The following is a 20798-nucleotide window of genomic DNA, read 5'->3' on the forward strand; positions in this document are numbered from 1 at the left end:
CAAAACATGCTGGGGCACAACAAGGATTCTGTGTGAAGAAAGGAAGTGGGTATGGACCATTGTCACCCCACCACCCTAAGTTTGACATGGACTCCATTTTATAAAGCAAATGAATTATAGTTGGGTAGTACTCTTAAATGGGGGAAAAGAGCACAACATTATTCTGGAATAAGCATTTGCGTAGAGATACATGGAATGTGTTTGTGACTTCTGTTCTTCTCAGACTGTCCCTCACTCCCATGTAATTTTCAACAGGCAGCCAGCAAATGGGAATTTTGGATAGCCCAAATCAGATTTCCCCTCCCCCATAGAAACACCCACATATTCTTTGCTAAAATAAATAGAGGAACTCAGGCAGCCAACTTGAAAGGGAAATCTTGCACCAGATGGGTCTAAAACAGAGGCAGGAGTAAGATGTGGGCAGGGAAACAGCTGCTCTCCCAAGGGAGAGGGCCAAACCCAATTCTGCTGATGATGCTGATTGGAACAAGGAGATGAAGCTTTGCATCTCAGGTTGGGGCAAGGCAGGAACATCTCCCCCCCCCCCGCCAGAATATGGGTGATTCCTGGGGGGTGGGGAGAGGCTGAGGAGGAGGAGCAGTCCTGAAAACTTAGCAGCCTTTGCTGTCTGGAGTGCGAATGGTAGGGCAGTATGGCAGTATGACTGTCGTGAGAGCATGGCAGCAGCCATAGCCAAAGGGATGCCTTAAGCCCTTACAAGGTTTTCCATCAGGCCTGTGATAAGGTTGCCAGCTCCAAGCAGGGAAATTCCTGGAGATTTGGGGGGGGTGAAGCTTGGGAGAGTGGAGTTTGGGGAAGGGTAGGCCTCAGCAGGGTATAATGTCATAGGGCCCACCCTCCGAAGCAGCTGTTTTCTCTGCAGGAACTGATCCCTGTAGCGTGGAGATCAGTTGTAAATAATTCCAGGATATCTCCAACCACCACTTGGAGGTTGTCAACTCTATATACCTAGGGTTGCCAACTTCTTGTTAGTGCCTCAATTTCTCCCAGAATTACAACTCATCTCCAGACTACCGAGATCAGTTCTCCAGAGGAAATAGCTGCTTTGGGGGCTGGACTTTATGATATCACACACCCCTGAGCTCCCTGCCCTACTCAACCCACTTTCCCAGGCTATGTCTCCAGATCTCCAGGCTGCATTTGGCAACCCTTCAGTGCCCTCCAAGTCCTTGCTCACCTGTAGCTTCACGGCTGTCCTCATTTCCCAGTGCATCCCTCCAGCCCTGACGCGATCACCCCCATGCCCCCTGCTCTACTTACCGCCTTCTGTGCCTGGAACTTCCTCCCTGAACATGTGCAAAGTGCCACCTCTTCACCTCCCCATCCTTCCTCAAAAGCCCCTTTCTCTCAAGCCTTTCATTTGTCCTCATGCTTGCAAAGCTAAGTCTGCTTATTTTACTTGGATGAAAGATTCCTATCCTGTTCTCTCCAGAACCTCCCAAGGCCAGGCAGTGTGCCAGGCTGTGTGTTGCTGCATCTGCTCAGGCTAACGGACCACTGTTCCCACCCCGCTCCCCTTTCTCCTGTCTCCCTCTCTCAGCATTTTGGTTGTGAGCTCCTTGGATCTGTATAGTGACCATTACACTGTAAAATGCCTTCTATGTTGATGGAAGTGTATCAGTGGGAACAAAGGCACTATGACAAGGCCATTTCTAGGATCAATGAGTTCCCCTTCCTTTGGCTGTCTTCTCATCCTGAGACCCATGATGACCCCCCAAGCATGTCTGCTTGCCTCTTTGATGGCCCTGCTCATGGTAAGCTCTCCTGACCCTAGATGCTTGAGGCCTTGCCCCCCTGCCCCCATCTTTGGAGGGGACAGAAATATGCTCTAGAAGGAGCTGAGAGGAGTGGAGAGTCTATTGGTTTAGGTCCTCAAAGCTTGTACATGGTGGACCCATTCTGGCATGTGGCATCATTTGTTTTTGGAGATCTCAGAGAGGGCTCACTGTTCCTAATCCAGTGGGTTTTGTTGCTTGTGATTATTCACTGTAGTAACCTCTTGTTGGGTGTGTAGCTTTTTTCTTGAAAACACTCAGTGGTGATGCACCATATGTGACTGAGTAGACTGGCAATTTGCAGGATCTAAAATAGGTAACAAATTCAGCAGAAAGTGGCAGGCTGTGCATCTGTTCTGGAAATTGTTCTGCCCCAACCAGATTCCAGTTGGTGAGGGGAAATTGCCCCAACTCTGGTTACTAAGGTCCAAACATGAACTTGGCACCTGACTTTCCTGATGCATCTCCAGCTGCTTTGTGATACGTGGCATCCAGCACTAGTTGAAGAAATTGTGTTACTTTAAGCAAAATGAATCTGCACAGACACCCTCTCCAAGATCCTGGCCCTTTGCTTGTTTATGTGCACACAGACAGAGCAGTGTAGCAGTTGGTGTTGAGAGGAGACCTGAGTTCAGATCCCGACTTAGCCACAAAGCCCACTTGATGATGCTGAGCCAGTTGCCTTGTCTTGGGCTAGCCTACCTCAGAGGGCTGTGGAGGGGTGGGAACCATCTGTGTTGTCTTGATCTCAGTTTTCAAATATAAGAAATAAAACAGATACAATATTTATAAAACACTTTCCCCCTTAAAAATGCCCGCAGTGTAAAGCAAATGAGTCATTCCGAGAGAGAGAGAGAGAAACCAGGAGCAAGAGGCAGCTGTTGAGAAATAGCCCATAAATGTAATGCATTTAAAAGATGTTTCAGGATGTCTGTACCTGGAACTGAAAAGCCAAGTAAGACTTCCTAGGGAGTCTGGGCCATCTTCGTGGGGCCACCATCAAGAAGGCCCCATGTGAGAGGTGGCAATTCCTCCCCAGCTGACCTCGGCAGAGAAGGAGGCATCTTAGGGGAGAATTTCTTGTAGGAGTCATTCTTGCAGGGCTGCCCTGGCGCTGATGTATAGTATAGTAGAGCTAAGACAGTCTTACGTTGAACCCTGCCTCTCTGCCATTTGGGGAAAACAGCACTGGTTTACCTGTCACAGCTGTTGCATGGATGACTGAGTTAATGTATGTGAAGCTGGCTGTTAGTATTCTTTGTTTGCTGATTCTCTCTCTGAAGCCAAACAGTGTTAGAGTTGGAAGGGGTCTTGGTGTCCCCTACTCAGGACAAGAGTCCCATTTAGGCACTGGCCATATCTGTAGCTTCATCACATCACTTGCTGTCAGATGGTCTCTCTCATAGAAGGGGGCCAACAGCAGAGCCAGTGTCATGTGAGTAGCTGGGGGAAATCAAAAGGGATGTTTTGGAACATTTGAGGACAGGAACATATTTACCTTATAGCAGTCCCCTGGGGGTGGGGAGATCCCTGCTTCTTAGCCATTGTTGATTTCAAGGTTCTAATCTCACGACTGTTGCCTTGGGGTGGCTTATGAGCTCATCAGGAAAACTGTACACATTTGCATTGATCAGCTAATTGAACAGCACTTGACTGGGCTGAAGTGCATCATCAAATTATTTCTTCCTTCTCTATCTGATTTGATGATGGTATTTTCTTTTGTCTTTTTCTTTCTGCAGCTCAATTCCCCCATGAATCCAGTGAGCAGCACAGAGGACATTAAACCCCCTTTGGGCCTCAACGGAGTTCTTAAAGTGCCAGTGCACCCTTCATCAGCCATGACCTCTTTCACCAAGCACATATGTGCTATTTGTGGGGACAGATCTTCAGGTAAAGGCACCTGAGTGACCTGTGGAAAGGGTGGGATAAGAGGATCATGAGTTTCTCTTGTGGTTATTTTCAGTCTGTTTCTGACATACTAAAGTAGGGAGTTGACAGATATTGGAACCCATTTGTGATTAGTGCAGAAAAACCAAATTCATTGTCCAGACACACTATATTATATTAATCTTATATATACTAATAGCCAATTGGCCCTAATCTGAGCATTCTTAAATCTGGAGACCGGAGCCATGAATGGACAAGATAGAGCTTCCTACACACCAACATGATTAAAGGAGCTCCTGTAGCTTTAAGAATCAGATGCCCCCAGTGGCTGTTGCTAGGCAACCACAACAGTATTCAGGCTTGGTTTCTGTCAGGAAAAGGGAGGGAGAGGGGGCAGGGCCCTTTCAGGGGCGATGCATTGGTATCAGGTCCAGAAACAACCACCAGGCGACTCCATACCACAGGATTTGCATGACTGACCCCAGCCCAGGTGCTCACTCAACAGCACACACCTAAAAAAAAACACACCTGAAAAAGCTAGTGTAGTGTAGTGTAGTGGTTAGAGTTTCAGAGTAGGATCTGGAAGACCCAGGTTCGAATCGCCACTCTGCTGTGGAAGCTTGCTGGGTGACTTTGATCCCGTCACATGCTCTCAGCCTAACCTACCTCTCAGGGATGTTGTGAGGATAATATGGAGGCTAGGAGAATGATGTAAGCTGCTTCGGGTCCCTACTGTGGATAAAAGCAGTATATAAATGAAGTAGATTAGTGTATATAGATGAAGATGGGGAACAAATAAAAGGTGTTTCATGGGTTTGAAGGAGAGAAGGACATAGGGAAAGGTGAGCGTATGGGGTCTGCCAGGAGGAGGGCAGGACGAAATAGTGTGGGGAAGGGGATACAGAGGAAAGTATGCCCCCCAAATCCTTACAGGTTCCCCACCATTCAACTGGACCATGGGGGAAAGGCTGCTTGGGGTGGAAGGGGGAAAGATGAAAACAGGTACAAACAATGGTGGGTGGGAAAGGAGAGAAGGTAGAAGAAGGGGGAGAGGCTGTGGGGGCAAGGAAAGGAAAGAGGACATGTTGGGAACGTGAGATATCTCCCGCAAGTCTTTGCAGGTCCCCTGCTTGTTAATTACTATCACGTCTTTGTCTAGGGTTGCCAGGTCCCTATACCCTCCTGGTAGGAGAGGGAGGGACCTGGCACTTAATTCATGCCAGCAGTGTAGTGTTCCTTTTCAAGCGGAGCGCACGCACACTCCAGTGCCGGTGCGTTGATGTCACTTCCGGAAGTGACATTGTTGTACTGGCCACATGAGTGCTCCTGCACTCTGTACAGGGCCAATTCTGCCTGTTTGGGGCCAAAATCGGGCCCAAACAAAGCACGGAAGTGCTCCCACGGCTGGCACGATGTCATTACTTCCAGGAATGATGTTGTTGTGCCTGTTTGGAGCGTGCACTCAGCACACATTCCTGGGATGCCTGCCAGTGATGGGCAACCTCTGGGAGCTTGCCACCTCCTGCCAATCACTGGTGGGCAAGGAGGCAAACCTACACCGGTGGGCACCTGGGAACCCTAGCTTTGTCCCTTCGTGGTACCTTGCCTTGATTCTGCTTCCTACCTGCCCCATGGGTGGACTATCATAACTGCTAGAGATGTCTGAGGGGCAGGAAAGGCCTCATCTGCACCATCAGGCCTCTGAATGCCAGTGCCTTCCCCTTCACCCCCACCCCTCCACTCGTGTGCCAGGGCTGTAGCTGCAGGGCGTACCCTTTGCAGCCTGTATATTGGATCTAGTGGTTTTAGGGCCTTTGGAACTTTGTCAGATCCACTTCAAAGTCCAAGCCAGGGTTGCAAACTTAGGGATGCAAACCCAACATTTACGAGAGTCATAATGGATGTTGACTGGTACTACATGGACCGCCTATGACAGCACCTGGCCCTATTATAGCGCATATAATTCCTTGTATGTGTGTATGTGAGGGAGTCAGATCACTAGCTGTTCTCTGGGTTGAGAGGAGGCATTCTGTCTTGGTATTCTCAATGCCCCCCCCTCCCATCATCAGAAGTTTCCCAGGTGAGTGGGAGGTCAGAATTCCACCACCCAGCTGAGAGCGGAACTACAGGTGACAAAAGGCACAGATTGGACACTAGTCAGCTTCCCTCAAGTTTTGATGGGAAATGTCGGCATCCTGGTCTCGCAGCTTCGCTCTCTGACTGCTGTCCAATGGACTTTTCAACTGTCACTTGTCCAACATTCCGCCAAGCTGCCTACATTTCCCATCAAAACTTGAGGGAAGCTGACAAGTGTCCAATCTGTGCCTTTTGTCACTTGTAGTTCCGCTCTGAGAGAAGCTGATATTCTGGTGGGGGGGGCACTCTCCCTGAAGCAGTATTTTATACAGATAAATGGGCTGTAGTGGGAGGGGAGGGAAGTGGATCTGATGAAAAATCTAGTCTGGATTCAATCTGGTGTCTGCAAAGCATGAACCTGGTACTTCTCCACCGGGTCAAGCCATTGAGGCATAGCTACCACATCTCCCAGTTTAATGGGATGTCTTGGAGGGGCAGGTTATGGGTGCCTGGGCTGTAGCTGCAGAGCGTACCCTTTTCAGCCTGAATATTGTATGTCCCATGCATAGGGCCTTTTTCCAGGACACTGAAATGTACCTGAAAGAAGAAAACCCAAATCTGATCTCTGAGCCTGTCATGTCCAGTGTTTGGTGCCACTGAGACATAAAATTTTGCTTTGCTTACATCTCTTTCGAGTGGTTACTATTTCATCTGAATGTGCCCTCATGTGTCATATATGCTTGTATTTAATATTAAGGCTTGCTGAGGCAGAAATATCTCAACAAATAATATTTTCATACTTTAAAAAAAATCAAGTCCTAGATCCAACTTCATTTATTTATTTTATTTATTTCAGATTTGTTTTCCACCCTCCCTGCGAGTGGGCTCAGGGCGGATAACAACATATTAAAAATACAATTTAAAAAAATCATATACATTAAAAATAACACATTTAAAACAAGATGGTGGACAGCCTTCACAGGGAGGGTTAAGATTTATACACCCCTTTTTTCCAGGCCGGCAGAGGCCCATCCTCAGCCATATGCCTGGTGGAACAACTCTGTCTTGCAGGCCCAGCGAAAAGAGAGGAGGTCCTGCCGGGTCTTGATTTCAGCAGACAGAGCGTTCCACCAGGTGGGAGCCAGGACTGAAAAGGCCCTGGCTCTAGTCGAGGCTAGGCGGGCCTCCTTGGGGCCAGGGACCACCAACAGCTGTTTGTCCCCCGATCGGAGTGTCCTCGGGAATATATGGGGAGAGATGGTCCCATAGATACGCTGGTCCCAGTCCGCACAGGGCCTTGTAGGTCAATACCAGAACCTTGAATCTGATCTGGTACTCCACTGGATTTTTAAAAATAGTGCTCCTTTTTGGAGGAATATCTGAAATCTTTTCCCTTAAGCCTTTTGCTCTTTTACCAGGTCAGCCACAAGCTTTAGTATCTTGCCTTTCTTGTATTAGTTCCATGTGGCACAAAACTTAATAATGTTTACCTCCCTTTCATCTGAATCCATGAGGGAAGGGTCCCTCCTAGCTCAGGGGATGAAAATGAGAGGGTCTCTATAGTCCACAGGGAGTTCTTCTGAATTCATCCTGTATGTGGGACTGTCCTTGAAGACACAAGGGAAGCTTCCATTAGGTCAGAATGCTGCAGCCCGCTTTTCACTGTTATGGAACATGGCACATCTATCTTAAAACAACTCCACAAGCTGCTTATTTACTTCTGGGCTCGATTCAAAGTGCTGGCTCTTTCCTCAGAAAGCCCTTCTGACCTGAGAGCTGCATCCTTAAAAGACCACCTCTTCTGATATGAATTGTATGTCCAGCTGAAAGTGATTCTTGCTCCCCTCCCTGGGCATATCTGTATGACCCCCAAGGGTGTTTGTCAGCTGCTGCTCCCCTCCCCCAGAGCAGCTTGCCAGAAGAACTGCAGAGGCCTATTCTGGCCCTTTCCTGGTACACATGGAAGGCATTTGTTTTTCAGAAGTATTTTGGGGTTTGATGTGGTTTGTTTCTGCTTGGCTTAGTTCTGCTATAACTCAGCTGTACCGTGGATTGTTGCTGTACTGTTGATTTTCTTTGGTTTCACTGTATATTTTAAACAGTTTTGAACTTAGGGCAGGTGTGGGATGTTAATTTATGCCAGGGTGATGTAGTGGTTAGATTGTTGGACTAGCACCATGGAGACCCAAGTTTGAATCCCTGCTCTGCCATGAAAACATGCAGGGTGACCTTGGGCCAGTCACATACTCTCAGCCTAATCTACCTCACAGGGTTGTTGTGAGGATAAAATGGAGCAAAGGAGAATGATGTAAGCCACTTTGGATATCCATTGGGGAGAAAGGTGGTGGATAAAGGAAGTGAATAAATAAATAAGCTTTGAAATAAATAAAATTGGCTGGTGTGAATGGCACTCCTGGCACATCACAGGATGCAGGATTCCAGAAGGGCCAAATCTGCACCTCCCTTCTCATCTGTGCTTTCCCCTCCACAGGTAAACATTATGGTGTGTACAGCTGTGAGGGTTGCAAAGGCTTCTTCAAGCGGACAGTGCGCAAAGACTTGACATACACCTGCCGTGATAATAAGGACTGCTTGATTGACAAGCGCCAGCGGAATCGGTGTCAGTATTGCCGGTATCAGAAATGCCTTGCAATGGGCATGAAAAGAGAAGGTAAGAAGGCCCTTGATGTCGCTGGAGAAAAAGCCACACATTGCTAGAGAAGCAGATATGATGCTAGACAAAAATACTTCTGATGACAGGTGGAGAGTGGAGGTAGTGTTTTTGAATGCTTCCCCACCCACACACACATAAAAAGTCATTACTTCTCACTAGCACCCCGGATGGGGTGCACACAAGAGTGCTGAAGGAACTTTCCAGAGAACTTGCAGAACCCCTGTCCATCATCTTCAAGGCCTCCTGGAGGACTGGGGATGTGCCACAAGATTGGAGAAGAGCGAATGTTATCCCAATCTTTAAGAAAGGGAGGAAGGATGACCCGGGAAACTACAGGCCAGTCAGTCTGACTTCTGTTGCTGGGAAGATATTAGAACAGATTTTAAAGGGATCAATCTGTAAGCATCTGAAGGACCGCTCAGTGATCCGGGGAAGTCAGCATGGTTTTGTTCCTAACAGATCCTGCCAGACCAACCTGGTTTCCTTCTTTGATCGAGTGACCAGCTTGCTGGATCGGGGGAACTCTGTTGACGTGATTTATCTGGATTTCAGTAAAGCTTTTGATAAGGTCCCCCATGACATTCTGATGGGCAAACTGGAAGACTGTGGAGTAGACTATAGGACAGTTCGGTGGATAGGGAACTGGTTGGAGGACCGCACTCAAAGAGTGGTGGTCAACGGCGTTTCATCAGATTGGAGGGAGGTGTCCAGTGGGGTGCCACAGGGCTCGGTTTTGGGCCCCGTACTTTTCAATATTTTTATCAATGATCTGGATGAAGGAGTGGAAGGGCTGCTCATTAAATTTGCTGATGATACCAAATTGGGAGGGGTAGCAAACACCCAAGAAGATAGAATTAAAATTCAACAAGACCTGAATACTCTGGAGAAGTAGGCAGCTGTGAATAGGATGCACTTCAACCAAGACAAGTGCACAGTATTACATCTGGGCCACAAAAATGAGAAGCACAAATACTGGATGGGGGATACACTTCTGGGCAGTAGTATATGTGAAAGGGATCTTGGGGTAAGAGTGGACTGTAAACTGAATATGAGCAGTCAGTGTGATGCGGTGGCAAAAAAGGCTAATTCAGTCCTGGGTTGTATCAAAGGGGCCATAGCATCGAAATCGCAGGAGCTCATAGCCCCTCTCTATACTGCCTTGGTCAGGCCACACCTGGAGTACTGTGTGCAGTTCTGGAGGCCTCACTTCAAAAAGGATGTGGACAAAATCGAGAGGGTGCAGAGGAGAGCGACGAGGATGATCAGGGGTCTGGAGACTGAACCCTACGAGGAAAGGCTGAGGGCCTTGGGAATGTTTAGTTTGGAGAAAAGGAGGTTGAGGGGGGACATGATTGCTCTCTTTAAATATTTGAAAGGCTGTCATTTGGAGGAGGGCAGGGAGCTGTTCCAGTTGGCAGCAGAGGGTAGGACGCGAAGCAATGGGCTAAAACTACATGCACAAAGGTACTGACTGGATATTAGGAAAAACTTTTTCACCGTCAGAGTAGTTCAAAAGTGGAATCAGCTGCCTAGGGAGGTGGTGAGCTCCCCCTCACTGGCAGTTTTCAAGAAGAGGCTGGATGAATACTTGTCAGAGATGCTTTAGGCTGATCCTGCACTGGGCAGGGGGTTGGACTAGATGGTCTGTATGGCCCCTTCCAACTCTATGATTCTATGATTCTATATGGAAGAACCTTCAGCATTAGGCTCCCTTTTCATCAATCAATTAACTGAACAGCATTAACTGTGCTGAAGTCCAAAGTTTGTTTGTTTCAGGGGTCCCCAACCTTTTTAAGCCTGCAGGCCCATTTGGAATTCTGACAGCATGGTGGGAACAGCAACAAAATGGCTGCCACAAAATGGCTGCTACAGGAGACGGAGCCAGCCACAATGTCAGTCCCTGGCAGTTAGATCCCCAAGTCCTCCACAGTTAACACACAAGTGTTCCAGTTGAAGAAGCTTTATTAGAGATCCATTCAGTACAAGGTACTCAGACAGTGCAATTGGCAGAAGTGATGTATATGGGGCCAGCAATGTTAGTTATAGGGAATGTTCCCGTCTTTGGGAAAAGGACTGTTAAAAAGGGGGGTTGGGGGTGAGACATTGTTTTAGACTAGACAGTGAGAATTACGAACTTATCTTTGCTTCTCAAGGAGGATACATTTCGAGCCAGTTTCAGCTGGCATCCAAGGACACTGGCTCAGTGGAGCATGAAAGAGAAAGTAAACATTTGCAAGATAACCTACTGGCATTACAGCAATAAAGAACTTCCCATGCCCTCAGAGACCAGAGTCAGAGATAACATACATTCATGGCAGATATGCAAGAGGCATATATGACACACAAAATGGCTGCTTATCATTAGTCACACAGTGGGGATTCTTGTGTTGTGGAAGCAGTTTCTGCCAAAGCAATGTTTTTAAAAATCTGCACAGCTGATCAGAACTCCAATGGCCTATCAGAAGCCCTGTTGAGTAAAAGCTCCACCTGACCCCATCCACTTTCCAAAAACACTTGGCTGGCACAGGGAAAGGTGCCAGAGGGCACAATTGTGCCCCTGGGCTCCACATTGGGGACCCCTGGTTTGTTCCTTCACACATGTTTCCTTCCATTGAAGTGATGCAGACTAGGACTGATCCCCTTCATTCTGTCATGTGTAACAGTTGATCAGAGATGTAATTATATTATGAATCAAGGTTCTTCTCCATGGAAGCCCAAATTCTGTAGCCTATCTAAAGTATGAAGTTGTGGATGGGGTGCCTTGATCTTGCGTAATTTTTTTTTTTTTGCTATTTGCATACATTGTTCTGCTTCATGTGTTCATGTAGAAGACCAGAAGGCTATGGAAGCCCCTGAAACTAGTTATGATTTTGCTTGGCATTGATTACACACTTTTCAAGCATTGGCATGTAATCTGATGCTTTTAAGAAAAGGAAATAAAAAGCAGAGTGTCTCAGGAAGCTAAATCTTGCATATGATATTGCCTGTTTTGCTTTTCTTCCTCTGCCACCAGAACTGCACCAAACCCACTGCCCTCGGTTTATCCTCTTGTTGGATTTGTCCTAGAGCATCTTCCAAGATTCAGAGGAAGTCTGAGGGTTGATGATGCTGTTTTTCAATAAAGGATCCAGGGCTGGGAACTTCAGTGCAATGATTCCTGTTGCCTGTGAAATTAACTTTTTAGGCACTGTGTGGTTGGAGATGCTATTATCAGGGTTACTAGATAGTTTCCCTGCTTGCTGCCCTACCAGGCCATGTAACAGGTTTCTGTTCTGTTGTCACCTGCATATTACACTCCAGAATTTCTGAATGAGGCAACTCCCCCCTTTAAATCTTTCAAAAGTAGACGTGCCAAATAAGTAGGTCATTAAGGCCCACATGGCAGACTTGCCAACCTTTTGTGGGACTTTGTGGAGCATCTGCATGGGACATCAGGGCAGGCAGGACATAGTCTGTTGAAAACTGTGTTAGTTTTGCAAGTGCTGAAAAAATCAGTCTTTCTTAGACTACGTTGGCCTCAACATTATTAATGTTAATTCAGTTTTCATCACACAGTTCTTGTTATCTCTTATTGATCTTCCTAACAAAATGAGGTGGTTGACAAAGTGTTGGAAAACTTGCCACTGAGTTGTCAAAAATGCTGGAGATGGTTGACTGGACCACACAGGTTTGGGGTGTTTAAAGCAGCTGTAGGAAGAGGGAGCTCTGCTTTTGGTTTACACTCCTTGCCTAAGCATGGCTTCTCTGTTCAAAATCAGAGCCCTCCCGGCCCCTGGTGGCTACTTTTATAGTAAAAGAAAAACAAACAAGAAGGTACAGTCCCGGGTTTCTTGCAGCGTGCCCCCCTGGCCCTGCTTCGCCTAGGCTCCTTGATGGCAGGTGAACAGCAAGTAGGATGAGTGTCAACAGTGAGACTCCATTGGCATTAATAATGCCCAGTAATTCATGCAAAGTATTTTTGCGTGATAACAAGCAGGTGTGCTAACCAATACCGAGAATGTGGCCACTCAAAGTCACCTGTGGAGTGTTTGTAGGTAGCAATGGGGATTGAGTGGCAGAGGACCTAAGTGGGCCAGGGGTGGAATTTTTTTCTGCTATCAAGCTTAATGGAACTGCCTTAGGCATAGTCTTTTTCTCTATCAGCCTGACAAACCTCACAAGGTTGTTGGGAAGGTCAAGTGGAATGCAAATGTGATAGTAGATCTACTGCATCCAAAGGCATTGGCCCTCAGTTGCGATCCATACCTGTTTTCTCCCTTCTTGGTGTCACTTTGGCTGCCAGAGTTGTCTTTGTGGGTAGAGTAGAGGATTCACCCAGAGCCTTCTCAAGCACTAAGCAAACCTGACATGCTTGATTTACAGGGTTATCTGAGGCCTCACACACACAGTCTCTGGAAATGTCAGCTCTGGCTTTTCTCTAGGGAAACTCCAAGGACGTTTGGAAGGAAGCATGGAGGGGCTGTGAAAAGAGCTGAGTCTGGGGTCTTGGAGGCAAGTCAAATGAGGGAATGCTGAACAAGAGAGCCCTGCTGGGTCAGGCAGTGGGAGTGTTGAGTCCAAATTTTGCTAGCCAGATGCTTCTGGGCTGTTCATATGCAGAACAGGAAGGCAGCAGCCCACTCTCATTATCCCCTACTCCCTGCATCAACTGTCGTTTAGAGATATACTTCCTATGCCCATGGAGGTTCTATTTGGGTACTGAGGTAATTAGCTGCCATGAATTTGTCCGTTTTTCAGAAGCCATATAGGCCTATGAATCCACAAGTTAATTGCATGTTCTGTGAAAAAGTGTTCTTTTTTCAGTCTTGAAGCTATTGCCAGAGAGAAAGAGAGAGAAAACTTGCAATGTACCAAATAGGCTTCATCCAAAGGGGAAAGAGGTTGACCAGGTGGCGAAATGGTGAGAGATGCAGATGGAAAGGCAGGGGTGGTTGTAGGGATACTGGAGTCCCATGCAAAATTTCAGGATGGAACCTCAGAATCACTGGGGTGAGTCTCCCCCACCCCAGATGATTGCCCACAGGTTACCACCGTGGCCCCAGAGCCTCAGCAGCTATGTCTGTAGGGATTCGCGCTCCTCCCAGCCCTACGCCACCTGGGACTACCCTGCTAATGTGATTTCCCCATTCATGAGTCTCGCATCAGAGTAGGGCAGTGAGGGGGGAAGAAAGAGCCTGCCTGCCTGCTCAGGCAGTCAGACCTGGCCTGGTGCCTGAAATTTTTGCTTATGAAACAGACTGATTTTCAAGCCTAGCTGGATTTGAACTCCGGGGAGAGTAGGCCTGACCTGAGGAGTTTGAGTGATTAGTTCAAGGCTGCACGATGGTTTTAGAGCTATGCATCAAAACTGCCACAAGGCAAAGCAAATTTTGTTCCGAAATATGTGATTCATTCCAAATATGCAAGACATGTTCATTTCCATGTAATTCCTTAAGTGGATTCTGTAGCTGCTAGTCTAGGGTTGCCATACTGAAATTTCCCAAATCCGGGTGAGGTGTTTCCGCATATTATGCAAGTAGGTTTCTTATGCAAATAGGTTTCTAATTATGCAAATCAAGCACATTAATTGTAGTGTTATCTGCCACTTGCTTTGCATCTCCTCCAGTTAACCTCTGGGAAAAATATTTGGGAAAGGATCATAGCTAGCAGTGCTTTCATATAGCGTGAAACAGGGCTATATGAAAAGAAAATGATTACAAGCCAGTGATTTTTAAATAAGCCAAATTCTTTCCAGTCTCCACAGCATCCCCCTCCACAAAGGCACCTGAAGGGCTGGACTCATTGCATGTCTTTTATACTCTGTCCACTAGCACTCTTTTGACTTGCTACTACCTCATCTAAAATTATTTTCCAATTCTGTGTGTATCATTTTGTTTTTCTGCTACTCTCAGCCTTACAGATAGACCTGGGAAAGGGACTGATAAACACTGCCTTTTTATACTTTTTAAAAGACATTTTTTTTATTAAACTCCTGTTGTTTTTTGGAGAAATTTAGAAATTCACAGGAAAGCATGAGATACTTTTTCTTAAAATTACTTTCAAAAGCCAGTTAAAGCTTAAGAAACAGAAATCACAGGCAGAAGTACCACTTGCTGCTCCAGTCCCATTTGACATCAGGGAAGCAAAGAATTCCCTTGGGCTTCCCAGACCTGCAGAAGATCCCTGGCTCAGCTAGCAAGTATTAGGAAGGCTCATTCTCTGCCTGAGACCTAGCAGAGCTGCCTGCAGTCAGGAGAGACAACGCTGAACTAGACAGATCAGTGCCTTGGAAGCAGTGTGCTTGAACAATCCCACAGTTTTTGGCCCCTAGGTTTCTAGATTTCTTTCACCTTCAACAATAACACAATTTGTCAATAAAACACTTAAATTAATAATGGACAGCAGACTTGAAATCACAGTTGGCTCCAGCTTTTTGTGAGAGTATAAGTACCCCCCTTTCCCTTTGGTACCCCTTTCCTCCTCTCGTATTCTCCTTCCCCACCCTGGCCCCTCCCCTGTGACTCCACTCTTCCTCTTCTAACCACACCCCTTGCAGCTATGATAGACAGAACAGTCTGTCATGAGGTAGTGGCATGTTTTGTCCCCCTAGCTCCGCCCCTGATCCCTACCACTGGCAGTGGCATCAGCGGGTCTCCAGCCAGCCCTTGGGCCCCAGCAGATGCCGCACATGGTTAACTGCTGATGTCAGCTCTGCTTAAAACTACCAGTGTTATACAAAAAAAAAAAAAAAAAACTGGGCCAAGGGTTTTTAAGCCATCACAATTAAAATGGTTGTAACCTGGCATCCAAAACTAAGCAGACTAAGTGCCAGGCGAATAGTTCCAAGAAGGAAATGCAGGTGGCTAGTCACTTGACCTGATAAGATAGGGAAGGGGACCCAGAACAGGCCTTTTGTAATGGATATTACTTTATTTGCATGGGAGGAAGTGCCCCTTTACAATACCCTGGTCCCAGACTATTTTGGTTAAGATTTAGCATTTTGAGAAGTGCCCCAAAGCTAAGGGGTAGCCAGTGAAGCACCTTCAAAACTGATGAGTTGTGTTTCTTATAACTCACAGAGCTAGCATTCTTTCAACTGTACTTTATACCAGTTGAAGCTGCTGAACATTCTTCAAGAGCAGACCCACATAGACCACATTGGCAGATCTCACTATGATATGATTGGAATTTGGACAATCATGGCCCAATCATCCTGTGTGAGGAATGGCCATAACTGGCATACCAGCCAAAGTGGGTTGAAAGCTCTTCGTGCAGCAAAAAAGACCTAATCTGCATTTTTGTTTACATAGATCTAATAGTATCCCAGATCTTTTTCTGTTGACATCATGCATGCGTTATAGCTCAGGAGTGTGTGTGGAGGGATAGTTAACATCATGATTGGAAGCTTTACAAATCATTTTGACATATCTTCTGAATCATTGATTCTCCCCAGTATTTTTTGCAACTGGTTTCCCCAAACCTTCCACAGCAATTGCAGCAGCTGAACTGAGTCCTTTTAGCAAACATGGTGCTGAGACAAGAGACAGAAGAGAAGAGGTGAGGGGCAGGTGCAAGGGGATAAGCGTGTGTGTGAATTGCTGTCAAGTTGTAACTGACTAGGGTTTTCAAGGCAAGAGATGTGGTTTGCCATTGCCTGCCTCTGCAGAGCGACTAGACATAGGCACGAATCAAAACACGGATCAAATTTCGTGACGAATAGGGCTGATTTGTATATCATGAAACCGCATTCCATGGGACCATGTTTTTCATGAAATCCATGACTTTTGGGGCCAATTCATTTGATTCATGAATGCTTCATGATGCCAGACAGGCTTGCACCGATCCATTGATTCCCTAGGCAACACAGGCCTGGAATGTCTGCAGACCTTTTGTTGTCATGGAAACTCCAATCTTAACCCGCATAACCTTGATAGGCAGCTCTCTCTGCCAACCTGAGAGCTCCCATTCTGTTCTATGAGAGCAACGAGCAGAGGGGAGGTGGGCCTTCTGTAGCCATGGGAACACCAATCTCATCCCTCCAAACCCTGTTAGGCAGGTCTTTCTGCCAACCAGAGAGCTCCTGATCTGCTCTGTGAGTGTTTCTTATAAAAGGCATCACTCTGTGCCTCCTGCTTTCAGTTCCAGTAGACAGAGGGAAAGGGAGGAGCTGTTGCTGGGATTTGGAGTGAGAGAGAGAGTCCCAGGCCCATGAGGAGGAGGCAGCCACTGATAGAACCCATCTGGTGAAATTGGTGGGCACCAGTTAGGGCATGGAGGGGGGTGCCGTGGGCCACCTCCCACCCTCAAGCCCATGGCACCTGTGGCACCCTGGGCGACAGAAGCGAGGTGGACTCCTGGTCAACATTGCAATCTTGACCAAACTTGAAGGGTGGATGGAGGAGAGCTTGCTGAAGTCTTCCTGCGAGTTTGGCATCTCTTGGTATGAAAGGGGCTTTTGTAGGGGCCTGGAATCTGACAAATTATGAATCTAACAAATCGTTTCGTGAAACGGGACAATTTCGTGAAAGTTTGTGGTTTGTGGAACGTGACGAACCATGAAACTGAGGGTTCGTTTTTTCCCCGTTTCGCGTCCATCTCTAGTAGTGACCCTAGTCTTTTTTGGAGATCTCCCATCCAATTACTAACCAAGCCCAACTCTACTTAGCTTCTGAGATCTGATGAGCTCAGGCTAGCCCGGGCCACCCAGGTCAGGGCAGAAGAGAATGAGAAAAGGCATCCAAGAAGCAAATAATGGAATAAGCATCCTAGTTTTTTAATCAAAGTATTAAAGTAGATTTTGAGCCTTGCCAAGGATAACTTATTTGAATTAGCAAAGGGTTTGGAGTAATTGTTACCAACCAAAGGCTGTAGCATTTTTTTTAAAAATTAGCAGCCCCCAAAGCCTTATGCTTTGGTTCTGAGGAGGCTCTTGTTCTGGCAAGCAACACTGATGGCAGAGAAGATGAGAGCTCTCCCTTCTGTCTCTCTTGCAGACTTCATTAAAATTCCTTTTGGAACACAAAAGAGTGTGCTGGGGGTGGATTGAGCCCTGCAGATGGAGTTCAGAACATGGCCATGGCACCTGTATGATGGAAGAGAAACATGTCCTTGGACAGAATGTGCCCTGAGCCCTTTCCTTAATTTATCAGTGCAAAGAGGACTAGACTCTTCATTTTAAGAGATAATAATTTGGAAGCTGAGCATCTCAGAATGCTAAACTCTGCACCCTGGACCAGTATTAAATCCTTGTAAACATTTATAAGGAAAAAAACCACATTTTTTATCATACTAGGGGGCTCTTCTCGGATGCAGGGGATTGTGCACAACTCCTTTTAGATCACATAGTGCTGCCATTTCAGGCAGCAAAACCTCTCAAGCAAGCCCTGTACTAGTCCCACATGGTTTCTGTGTTTCTTACTCTACTCTTCTGACCTATAAGTCTTAAGTAGTAACTGAGAATATGAGGAAAAAAGGAGGAATTCAAGCCTTAGAAAGTCAGTCCATAAACTACAAAAAGGCTGATTTCTTATAAGTTGCCCAAATTCTCATGGCCTGAACTAAAAATTTAGCTAAAATGAGTAAATTTTCCACTCTTGAGTCTGTTAGCAATTTAGGAACTGAAATATCTGGTGTAAACTCTGTCCAGTGTAATGTCAGGAGTTTAATCCATTTCTGTCTCATCATGTTGTACCAGGGGCATTCAAATAAAGCCTGGGTTACAGATTCGATAACACCCAAACCACAGCCTCAGTATTTGTTTGAGAAAGGTATACCTAAAATGCGGCCTTCAGAGACTGCAGAAGGCAGTGCATTTAGTCTTGCAAGCATAATTGCTCATCCATATTTAGGAACTGTCAAGCCAAACAAATTCATTGGAATCGCAAAACTTGGAGGATTCCCATGTAAAGGGAACCACAAACCCTCCTGGCTCTGCAGGTGGTGCTGTTCGTGTCTATCATCATAATTAATTCCTTGATGGTTTTACGAGCTGAAGGCCATCCGAGAGCAGCGATTACGTTCTCTGAACATTGTATAATATTCGATTTTCCTTCAGTTGCTTGGCTCCATGCACTAGAGTAGTTATCATGCTTCACACACAGTTTTTGCCTTCAAGTCAGGGGTCTTATTGAGTGTTCATTTGCAAATATATTTCTTTTAGGCCAGAAATGACCCCAGTTGTGAACCCGGGAACGTGCGCTCACTTCATAATGCATAAAGAGAAGTCCTTGGATATGTTACCCAACCCCGTATTGGTCCAGGCCTACCACCCCATGCCACATCTTGGTGGTGTCCCTTCTTATTTATTTGGCAGGCATCCCTTCATTGTCCGGCAACCTTTCAGGGGTGCTTATTGATGCCTTCCACAGGCAATGGGCAACAATTGTCATGACTAAGGAATAAGTCTGAGTCGCCTGGCTGGGGAGAGTTCCTCCAGCCATGTGCAGTGTGCAAAAAGATCCCACTCTTCCCCCCAGCCTTAGACACTTCCCCTTCTGAGCAAGTGCTGGCCTGCTACAAGCATTTGTCCATAGTAAATAGGGGTAACAGAAATGGGGCAGGTAAGAAAGCACTGGAAAGCAAGGCATGTTTTTGTGGGAAGTGCCAACCTCCATCATCTCTCCTCATCCCTCTTGAAATGAATGATTTCTTTTTGCAGTTTGATCAAAGAGTGAGCGCCGTGTAGGCTGATGGCACTATAAAAATATTAATCCTAATACTGAAGCACAACAGCAAAACCTTTGCTATAACAATATTTCATTTCCAAATTTTTACTCTATTACAGGGATGGAGCACCATCCATCCCGGCCCACAAGACTCCCAGGAAGGCAGGAAGAACAAGGTATTATTCCCATTTTAATCTTACTAGACCAGCTGTTAAGCAGCAACTCACGTTTATACATCTGAGAAATGTAACCCTGGTCTCAAATTAAAATGGGTGGGGGGGAGACTGGATAGCCCTCCCTATCTGGTCATGCAACAAAACCCAGCAAATCTCTCACTGTCCCCCCAGCATCATGTGATCATTTTTTCCCTTCCCTCCTTTGGTCAGACCTAAACTCACCTTCCTCTTTAAAGGATGCTTTGCTTCAGGTGCACTTTCTTTAAACAGGCATGTTCCTGAGGGTGCTTCCCCAGTCAGACTAAGGTGCTGGTAGCAACTGCACACTCCAGAGCCCAACCATTCTCTGCCTGCAGCATAGGAGCTGAACAAATGAAGACTTTTGTCAGTAGAAGAGTCAGAAGCAGCGCAGACCCTGAAAGGAAAGCATTAAAAGACAGCTAAGGTGGGGGGACATGGTAGAGATTTATAAAATCATGCATGGAGTAGAGAACAATACCAGAGTTCAGGGGCATCCAGTGACGGGTGATAGGTTCAGGATGAACAAGAGGAAATATGTCTTTACTCAACAAGTAATTTAATGGTAGAATTCACTGCCAGTGGAAATAGTGATAGCCACAAGCACAGATAGCTTTAGGAAGGAATTAGATTCATGGAGGAGAATACCATCAGTGTCAATTAAAAAGATTCTCCACATCCAGGAGCAGTAAATTTCTGAAGTCCCGTGCTAAAGTCACACCAGGGGAAGGCCTTGGCCTCTGAGTCCTGTGTGTTGGCCCTCCGGGGCAAGCGATTGGCCATTGTGTGAAACAGGGTGCTGGGCTAGAGGGAGTTGACCCAGCAGGCTCTTCTGACTTTGAGTCTCTCTACAGGAAACCTCTTACACGAGGATGCCCAAGTGTAGGGAGATGCAATGTTAGCCGGGAAGCGTAGTTTAAAAAGACAGAGTCAAGTACTCTGTCACTTTCATCTCTTTACAGAGCCCGCAAAGATCCCTCCTCAGAGGGTTTGTTAATTTCCTCTTCGCCTCCCCAAAGGCTCTGTCACTTTCACCTCCCCTTAGGGAGGTGAAGAGCAAATTAACAAACCCTCTGAGGAGGGATCTTTGCGGGCTCTGTAGAGAGGGGAAATTGAAATTTAAACTACACTTCCCAGCTAACATTGTATCTCTGTTCACTTGAACATTCACGGGTAAGATGTCTTCTGTAGACAGACTCTTTCTTACACTAGTTGCTGGGAACAAACACTAGGGGGCACTGCTGCCTCTGGGCTTTGCTTGTGAGCTTTTCTTGGCCATCACTGGAAAAATAATGTGGGGCTTCTGGCCCAGCATGACTCTTCTTTTTCTCATCGATCTCTTTCTCTGAAGGGGGATTAGCCCCCTCTGCCCCCTCTGCTCCTAAACAACAGCATTGGCCAGAGATTCTTACTTGTTTTGCTACATGTTTGAAAGAAGCCATCACTCACTTTATATCTCTTGGGCTACTCCTGTGCCCTTCTCGACACTTCAGTACTTACGAAGAAGGAAGCAAGATCTACTTTCTGT

At 46.4% G+C, this 20798-nt stretch overlaps 1 protein-coding gene across 4 annotated transcripts in view; it reads left to right on the plus strand.

Moving 5' to 3' along the window:
- Nucleotides 1-20798, plus strand: part of RXRA (retinoid X receptor alpha) — a 272985-nt gene that overhangs the window by 218487 nt on the left and 33700 nt on the right. For 2 of the 4 annotated variants that reach the window (XM_054997345.1, XM_054997346.1), the window contains exons 3-5: nucleotides 3536-3686; nucleotides 8251-8430; nucleotides 19196-19252. In XM_054997345.1, the coding sequence (XP_054853320.1) occupies nucleotides 3536-3686; nucleotides 8251-8430; nucleotides 19196-19252 (388 nt within the window). The remainder of the gene's footprint in view (nucleotides 1-3535; nucleotides 3687-8250; nucleotides 8431-19195; nucleotides 19253-20798) is intronic. The other 2 variants (XM_054997347.1, XM_054997348.1) reach the window with 1 other exon arrangement.

Source organism: Eublepharis macularius, chromosome 14 (assembly GCF_028583425.1).
Source record: "Eublepharis macularius isolate TG4126 chromosome 14, MPM_Emac_v1.0, whole genome shotgun sequence".
In the NCBI taxonomy this organism is placed as follows: Eukaryota; Metazoa; Chordata; class Lepidosauria; order Squamata; family Eublepharidae; genus Eublepharis; species Eublepharis macularius.